The following is a 9,360-nucleotide window of genomic DNA, read 5'->3' as shown; positions in this document are numbered from 1 at the left end:
CTACTCTGGTTAGAGCCTGTTTGTGCTGTCCTCTGAAGGAAGTAGTACACACCGTTGTGGGAAATATTCAATTTCTTAGCAATGTCTCGCATGGAATAGCCTTTATTTCTAAAGATAAGAATAGACTGTCGAGTTTCAGATGAACGTTCTCTTTTTCTGGCCATTTTCGTTTAATTGACCCACAAATGTGATGCTCCAGAAACTCAATCCGCTCAAAGGAAGGTCAGTTTTGTAGCTTCTGTGTACGACCTAAACTGTTTTCAGATGTGTGAACATGATTGCACAGGTTTTCTAATCATCAATTAGCCTTCTGAGCCAATGAGCAAACACATTGTACCATTAGACACTGAGATAGTTGCTGGAATGGTCCTCTTACACCTATGTAGATATTGCACCAAAAACCAGACATTTGCAGCTAGAATAGTGACTTACCACATTAGCAATGTATAGAGTGTATTTCTTCAAAATTAAGACTAGTTTAAAGCTATCTTCATTGAAAAGTACAGTGCTTTTGCTTCAAAAATAAGGACATTTCAATGTGACCCCAAACTTTTGAACGGTAGTGTATATATATATATATATATATATATATATATATATACACACACACACAGTATGCCAGGTCTAAATGTATGCCAGTGTTTAACAAGTTCTTTAAATTCCGAAAGACATTGGCAGTGTGTTTTCACACCTGAAAGTGGAAGATCTTGGCATATGTTTCAGAGATGGACTCTGCGTAGAAGGGCGTGGTCCCCAGCACCATCTCATAGGCACAGATACCCAGAGCCCACCAGTCACATTCAGAACCATAACCTCCGCCTCCTTCTACTGTCTTTAAAATTTCTGGAGACAAATAGTCAGGGGTTCCGACTGCTAGGGATGAGTGAACCTGAAATAAAATTGGTATGCTGATGGATATTTAAGAACATAAAAGGGGTATTTGAAAGGTCAGGACTCACATTTCTAATGTTTGTTCAGTTGTGTGTTTTTGTCTGTATTTTTTCCTTCTGTCACCTCTCACCATCCCATCCTCTTGGAGCCTCAGACAGGAACCAAAGTCACCAAGTCTGATGTGTCCATCAGCTGTCAGCAGGATGTTGTCAGGTTTGATGTCTCTGTGGAAGATCATATTTCAATAATCAGATGCAACGTTTTCAGTTTTCTCTATCCATATCACAGTTACAGGACAGTTTGTGTGGTGAACTTTGTTGGGTTTGTTACTCAGAAAAGTCCTACTTGAACAATTTGAAAAGAAATGGTAATACTAAAGTAACAATTTATCTTGAAACTGTATGTGACCTCAGTCTGAAACTAACATGTAAATGAAAACAGTACAAGCACCATTTTTCAAAGAGGAGAATAATCTACCTGTGTACATAACCCAGTCTGTGGACAGAGTCAATGGCCATGACCATCTCAGCTAAGTAGAACTTAGCCATGTCCTCAGGGATCCGGTCTCCAAACTTACTAAGCAGAGTCAACAGGTCCCCCCCTACATAGTAATCCATCACCAGGTACTGAGGGAGGAGGGGGGGATGGGTGAGGAAAATGGTAGATCTTCTGAAATTTTAGTTAAATACAGCATATGCTATAGACTAGCAGGACACATTTGTACAAAACATTTACGTGACATAATTGATTGGCTGTGTTCATACGCACTAGATAGTTGTCATCCTGAAAGGAATAGTGCAACTCTGTGATCCAACGTCTGTCACCCTTCAGTAAAACCTCCCTCTCCTCCTGGTAACATGCTGTCTGTGTAAGACACAAACACAAAAACAACTGGATAAAAAGCCACAAGTAAAAAGAAAGATGGAGCCACAATCAACTGAAGGGCAACTAGTTTACATCAAAGGGCACGTGCCTTAATTTAACTTTCTATTTTCCATCTTACTCCAGAATTTGCAGTAAGAAAACCTTCTACCTCCTACCATTTTCGTTGTCATTTTGTTAATATGAGCACATGTTTGGGTGAGTGTACCTCTCCTCGCCTCAGCATGTCCCATTTATTCATTATCTTCAGAGCGTACACTTGTTGTGTGCTTTGCATCCTTGCCACAGCAACCTGAAACAGTGATGACTTGTGTAGTGAGGATGTAGTGATAGATTGATTGATTTTAGTTAATGAATAAAGCAGTTATTGCATACATTAAATAAAAAAATTACAGAAATAAAATCAATAAAGCCGGGAGGCTTATTTCCATTGTGGTCTTCTAGAAAAAGATAAGAAAGCTAAATGACACATCAACAAGACAACAGGGGCAGACAATACAGTCAACATGTAAATAGCAGACAGAGGGCTAGTTATGTCAACACTTTACTTAAGGGGAGTGCATAAGACTGACATGATGACACCGTTTTAATTATGACATGACACCTGTACATGGACCTGTACATGTCATGAACATGGAGTCTTTATAAAATGTTCATGACTGTCATTAAGTGTCATTCAATAAATGATGACACTTTTAATGCAAAGTTAGCCTTGTTTGAGATGTTTTTTGTCATGGGAACTTGACAATAAGCAAGACGGTATAACTTAACTATCAAACTTTAAGAATATATTTAGCTTTATGTGTTAACATTACATTAAACTGTCATTAATGGTTGGTTTTTACATTGCCTGTTGAGATCATTATTATTGTGTCATGAATATCTTTTTTTTCTTGACCTCAAGTAAACAAACAATTTGCAACAATAACTTTGCATTAAAAGTGTCATAATGTGTGTTGAATACTTGTGAACATTCAAAAGGACTCCACATCCAAGACAGTTGTTATGTCAGTCTTATGCACAACCCTATCAAATAAAGTGTTAGCCTTTCATTCTCAGTTATAAAAAATAACAATTTGAATTAAATTTAACATGCTACATGGTAATCAGTTGAATTTTGCGACCATTTGAGTATTTAACTACTGTACAACCTGCAAATTTGATGACTTTTTTATTATTATTTTATTATTTTAAAGATTTTTGTTGGGGCATTTTAGGCCTTTATTTTGATAGGACAGCTGAAGACATCAAAGTGGAGAGAGGGGGAATTAAATGCAGCAAAGGTCCACATGTCAGAGTCAAACCCTGGCCTGCTGCGTTGAGGAGTGAACCTTGCCTGCTCTACCAACTGAGCTATCCAGGGGGCTGATTTTTTTAATTTTTTTGTTTTATGTTGAAAAAGGAGGAGAGAGCAAATCTGCCAGAGGGTTATTCGGGCATGGTCCTTGAGTGATCAGTCAACTGCATAACGTTGTGATCTACACTGGTGTCTTGCTTTCGTGGCATCACACTCATCGTCCGCACATGCTGTTGCACAGCGCTGTTGTTACCATGTTTCCATAAAAATCAAGAAGTTGCAGTCCATAATACATTTACGATTGATCCGCAGCCAAAGTTCATCCATTTTGTTTGCAAGACAGTACATTGGTGAGGAAAATGCAGCATAGTAGTAGCCGACAAATAGTTAGCCTTAGCCTAATGTCAGCCATCCTCTCTTCATCTCACTTTGTTTACGGGCTTAACCCACTTGCATGTACTTCCGGTCGGCGGAGCTGTGTTGAAAGACCTCAACAGTGTTGTATACGGTCACCAGTCACAAAAAGGACAAGATTTTATTTCAACACCATAACTGTGGGATATCAATTAATTGCCCATGCATTCACTGATTTATTTACGTTTAGACATCAATGCTAATGTCAGCTCTGACATTTGCTACATGCTGCGGTACTGCTCCCTCACTTGGGTGAGAAAGGTAGAGATGTGAAAGCAGAGAGTGGAGACTGCTTCTATGAAAAAAGAATAGATATAGGCTGCTAAATGTATAACAATTGACTTCATGAAAACAGTGTGTGAGTAGCAGCTCATCTCTCTCTGGCTCCCTCATCACTTAATATTTCCCACACTGGGTGTTAGACAGTACAGCCCAGTCTCATGGCAGTTTGTGAAATGGTCACGTTATTTAATCTATTGATTTGTGTACAGGTACATGTCCTTATTTTCGTTTGTCGATTAAAATTTTTGAAGTAATATATTTCAATTGGAAGCCTATTTCGTGATCACAGAACGATTACGGTAGCGAGTAGCATTGAAAAGCCAAAAATCTGCACAGGGAGGTTGGTCTGGATGGTGGATGGCTAAGACAACACAGGACTTTCACCCCAGAGACCGGGGATTGAATCCCCCTGTATTGCAGTTCCTTTCCGCGTTATTCTCTTCCTAACCACAACCGTCCCATTGTTTTTGACGTGTCCTGCATGTGGCGTTTCATTTCCCCGTTGTTGTGTGCCATAGAGACCGCGGATCGTGTCCCTGTGCCTGGGGATCAACAACGGGACGGACTGCCACACCCAGGGTTGTTGCTTCACCGACGTTCGAAAATCTTGCACTGTACACAAGATAAATCTATACACAAATCAATAAATCAAAATAACGTGAACATTTCACGAGCTGGCGTGAGACCGGGTTGTATAGTAAGATACTCCCCTTTCCATGGAGGTTTAATCACTTAAGATATGATTGCTATTTCAGTGTTAACACTAAAAGGACAGGAATGTTGAGAGGGAGAGCCTACAAAAAGCAATATTACAGTACATTGACAGTAATAATACTTTATTAAACACAGTTTATTAAAATGTGACTTTGAACTGAAATGGGGAAAATATGAAATGTGAAAGATTTAAGATTTCTTTTTAAGTTAGTTAGTGGCTAAAGTGCTCCTAGTAAAAAAGAGTCTAGAGCTGTGGTACTTAACCCTATTTTCCCTGCATTGGTGTCTACACTAAGTGACTAATGTAAAAAAGAATCTTGAAAATAGTCAAGTTTTGAGCGAGAACGCTATAACTGGCAGCCATGAACCAGGCCCTATAATCTTATAGGGCAAATGTGCATCATCCCTTTCCGTCCACTAAAAGTGTTGTTTCTGCCGCTGACAGGCAAAGATGACTTCTCCAAGTGTCTGACAACATTATAAGTTGGTTGAATTAAGCGTTTATTTCAACCAAACCAGAGTGGTGATTGTAGAAATAGTAAGTAGATAAACCACATCAACTTTTGATAGTTTGACTTTGTTTCTGTTGACTTTAAATGAGATGTATTTCACAATGATAAAATTGCGGTTTATTTAAATGGAGTCTGGTGGGTTTAGCAATAACAAGAATATTTCATGTTAAACTAAAAGGATCTTACTTTTTAACAGAAAGTTCAACTTTTGTAAGGATCCTTTTCAAAAGTGGCATAAGAAGAACTGTTACCGAAGTTAAAAACAAAATTACCCTTTAAAGGGTGATTTTGTTGTTTTTTTTGTTTTTTTACCTGCACCCCATATACCCATGCATTTGTGTCTAATAGAGTATTGCAACCAAAACTCTGTCAAATTGGGCCAGTATTAAGCAAGATTGCAATGATGGGCCGGCCAGACCGAGCTGCAATGTATCCTAATGGGGCCATTGCGCATCCTCGATTTTTTTGTTGTTGCTACTAACAGACTGTTATTAAAAAATTACTGACACTAACATTATCAACCTCACAAGGTAACTTCTTGTCCGGAGATAGCGATGTGAAGAGTGGAACCAAGCGGGTAAAAAGCGTTCTGGAAGTCTGTTGGGGGATATGGGGTCCAGGTTGAAAAAAATTACCTTTTAAGGCCACTTCAAACATGCTCTGTTAAACACCAAGTTTCAGATTTGTGGGCAGATTATTAAACTGTACTGTTGCACTGTAGACAAGCTATCTCTTGTAATGTGATTAGATGATGGTTAAAATTATTATCTCCTTGTCGTGAAAAATAATGAAGTACTCTGGTACCATGATTTATTTTTTGGTACCAAGTGAGCAGCATCTTTACATATATTGTTCTTTTTTCCACCGTGACCCAGTGAAGATTTTTAAAGTGGAATCGAGAGGAGTATGTGGCTGAACTGTTAATTAAGCTCTTATTATTATTTTAAACCTTTTGAAGTTTGCTTTTGAAGTGTTGTGATAATCCGGTATACCAGGAGATGGCAGCATAGTCAAAATGGGTTTGGACCAAAGCTCAAGATAATATGTAGTCAATGGTGAGACAAGATACAATGCAGCTATGTAAAGTTACAAATTTTTAACAAAACACCAAGCCATTGCTCATTAAAAAAGAGAATTTGTTATTCTTTATAATTCCAGCTCACCTCACTGAATGTGCCTCGGCCGATGACCTTCAGGATGTGAAAGTCTTCTCTTTTGATTCGAGTCCTTCTCACCTGCCTCACCAGGGGCTCAGCTGTGATTAGAGTAGGAAAAAGAGAGAATGTGAACAGGCCTGTACCCACAATTGAGTTCACCTAGGTCAAGACCGTGTTTTCTCCAAGGTGTAGGCTAAAAAGTAGACAAATAATTTGTAAAAGTACACTTCAGAGCGTGTACCAACTCTAGAGGCATAGTGGGAGAAACAGTGTCTCCCCTGTGCGTTGTGACCATGGTCATGGAACTGTTGCAGGAAAAGTTAGCACTATCCTTGATTTCATGTTGTGTATGAAGAAGGAGAACCAGGAAATGAGAAGGGGGAAAGGCAAGTCTACCAAGCGGACAAATCACAGTTGTTATGGTCTGCATCGCCACTACGTGTAGTTGCAGTTTTTGAGAGGTGGGTGTCAGACTACGGCGTAGGATCCGACATCTGGCCTAGGGTCCAGTGTACGTTCCGTAAATGGGTCTTTAGTCTTGACTGATTTATGATGAGAAGGTTGTTCTTTTCCAGGCACAATAAGGTGTGGTGTGGAGGATGTGGGTCTACTGTTTATTGGTTGGGACTAGGGAAACTGTACTACTGTAAACTGTGCTGGGTAGTGAAGGCAAATGTAATCCTTGATTAATCTTTCAAAGCATGTCATCACTACAGAGGTTAAGGTCACTGGGTGGTAGTTGTTCAGGCAGGCTGGTTTTGTTTGCTTGGGCTTAGGTGTCATGGCATAACCATAACAATTCTGGGAAAACCTGATATAAAATGTAATGGACTGTTCTTTTCTAGTCTCAACAACTACTCAGAGCGCTTTTACATAGTACAGGAACCATTCACCATTCACACACTGGGGCCGAGACTGCTGGCCAAGGTGCCACCTACTCACCAGATAAACATTTAAACATATTTACACTCAGGGTTCAGTGTCTTGCCCAAGGACACTTTGACATTGGACTGCAGGGATCAATCAACCGACCTTCCGATTGGCAGGTGATCACTCTACCACTGAGCCACAGCCGCCTCATATTATCGTTGCGTCTAGGGGCTTCCAAAGTTTGGCCGGCAATGCATCTATGAATCTTCTCAAATAAACTGCTAGTCGCCAGCTCGCTCCATCGTGACACATGCCTTTCCTTCTGCAACTTCACTCCCAGGCTGTCCTCAACCTCTTTAGTCAACTCCCAGCTGCTGGGACACAGGTGAGCCACACCCACCTCAACCTGGCAATAGGAAAGATCGTGCCTTTATCAGACCTTCCCATTAACAAAACAAACCTTGTAGATAACACTTAACTACAAGTTTTTTTTCACATAACGTTTTCTTCACTAAGATAAAATACACTAAGCCTCTTTCAAGCTCCAGGAGAAAACCTCAAACATGGTTTAATTCCATTATATACCCTCAATTTCTCTTTAGTAAGACAGGCTTCCTCATCTTCTCTCATTTCTATGTAACTCCCATCAACCCCTGGAAAAAGAACAGACTTTGGTTACTTCATTGGGCTTTCTCTAACCCACGCAAAACCTGTCTGCTTTTACTGTCCGCTGCTGTCATTTTATCGATGGGAAACATACATGTGTACAGATGTATGTTTCCCATTGATAAAATGACACATGGGGAGACGGTTGTGGGAATTTACTCCACTCAAACAGTAGTATACTTCATGTCAAACATAAATATACCCTGATTTGATAACAGCAAAGACAATGTCGGCAGGATTGATGGCAAATTAGGCTGCAGAGTATTTTGTTCTGTATTGACAGTGTCGCTTGAAAAATAGGCGTTGGTTTTATTTCTAGCATGCATGCGTTTTAGCACCTGAGACGTGCAAGTCACACAGGCAGTGTGCAAGCTCTAACCTGTTGACATGGGTGCCGAAATAAAAACGGACACGTCATGCAGCTGACACGCTCACGCAATAAGCATGCTGTTTTATAGGGATGGCATTGCCAACATCAACAACGTGCACTGCTCTATTGGTTCTCCCAGGAACATCTCTACAGAACATGGGGAAGGGATGCATTTCAAACAATGGCATAACCACAGAGATTACAGGCCAAGATGTTCTTTGGTAATTACAGTGGAATAAAGGCTCAATTTAACAACAATAGAAAAACCTAGCATACTTGCGTGATAATATAGTAGTATTGTAAAAATATATTATTGTATAACACATTTTGCTTACGGTTATGTACAGTGATTGAGACATATTTTAATAATTCAAATAAAAAATACTGCAAAAACAAAAAGAAGGTGCGTTTACTAAATTATTTTTATATCCTTCAACAGGAGAGACAAGAGAGGAGTACGAGACAGGCAGTGCGTATAAAGTGTGAGAGAGACGGTCATGATTAGATTTTACTAGTGTCTATATTGTCATGATGGTGTATCCTTTTCTGTGTTGTTTTTTTGATGTTTTTTGTCAATGTCTTTTCAAATAAGGACTCAAATTATCTTTTCAGTCAAAATAAAGGTTTAATAAATGAATATTCCCTTTGTGGATTGAGTACAATAATTAACCTGATTCTCATGTTTTACTGCTTGACAAATCCCAAACATAATTTGCTGCTCTGTGTGTCCTTTCAGCTGAACAGAACAGTATCTTTGCCGGTAAGGGAGTTTCTCTTTAACAGAGTAACTGCCTGAATTGGAGATGTTCTGTGAAGCTAAAAATAGTATATATATATTTATATGTTGTGGCAAGTTTTCCAGTCCTTATTTTCATTACCCACCTCCTCACACACTTCAGGAGAGACCAACTTTAGGCACACACACACTGTCTCCTCAGACCTAAAAGTTTCCTGAAGGAATAGGACAATCCTATAACAATACTTCTTTATCTACTGAAAACAGATAATATCGCCCTGGGTCAGTAGACTGAGCCAGCCACGTGACAGAAACAGACATGGAAGGCTGTGACTGTGGCCACATAGAAATAGATGATGATGTCATTCAGATCACTGACCTTCTTACAGTTACACTACAGTAACATGTAAATCGTTTAGTCTCATTTGACAGCTGTGCCAACAGGATGAAACAATAACTCCAGTACAGTGTCACTGAAGAAATTTCAAGAGAGTCTGCACCCCCAAGGGAGTCACGAGATAATTTCTCGCCAAATGGTTAATTCAATTCAATTTCAATTCAATTTTATT

General features: G+C 39.4%; 1 protein-coding gene across 4 annotated transcripts in view; it reads right to left on the bottom strand.

Annotated features, from left to right (window-relative positions):
* dmpk (DM1 protein kinase) overlaps positions 1 to 9,360 on the bottom strand; it is a 44,417-nt gene that overhangs the window by 29,316 nt on the left and 5,741 nt on the right. For 2 of the 4 annotated variants that reach the window (XM_032511901.1, XM_032511902.1), the window contains exons 3-8: positions 6,156 to 6,247; positions 1,982 to 2,065; positions 1,660 to 1,755; positions 1,369 to 1,517; positions 1,022 to 1,115; positions 692 to 889 (exon numbers count right to left, since the gene is read on the bottom strand). In XM_032511901.1, coding sequence (XP_032367792.1) covers positions 692 to 889; positions 1,022 to 1,115; positions 1,369 to 1,517; positions 1,660 to 1,755; positions 1,982 to 2,065; positions 6,156 to 6,247 — 713 coding nt within the window. Of the gene's footprint in view, positions 1 to 691; positions 890 to 1,021; positions 1,116 to 1,368; positions 1,518 to 1,659; positions 1,756 to 1,931; positions 2,066 to 6,155; positions 6,248 to 9,360 lie in introns of those variants that run through there. The other 2 variants (XM_032511905.1, XM_032511903.1) reach the window with 2 other exon arrangements.

The sequence above is a fragment of the Etheostoma spectabile genome, unplaced genomic scaffold, assembly GCF_008692095.1.
Source record: "Etheostoma spectabile isolate EspeVRDwgs_2016 unplaced genomic scaffold, UIUC_Espe_1.0 scaffold512, whole genome shotgun sequence".
NCBI lineage: Eukaryota > Metazoa > Chordata > Actinopteri > Perciformes > Percidae > Etheostoma > Etheostoma spectabile.
The sequence above is the reverse complement of the archived record's forward strand: the minus strand, read 5'-3'. Positions and strand labels throughout refer to the sequence as shown.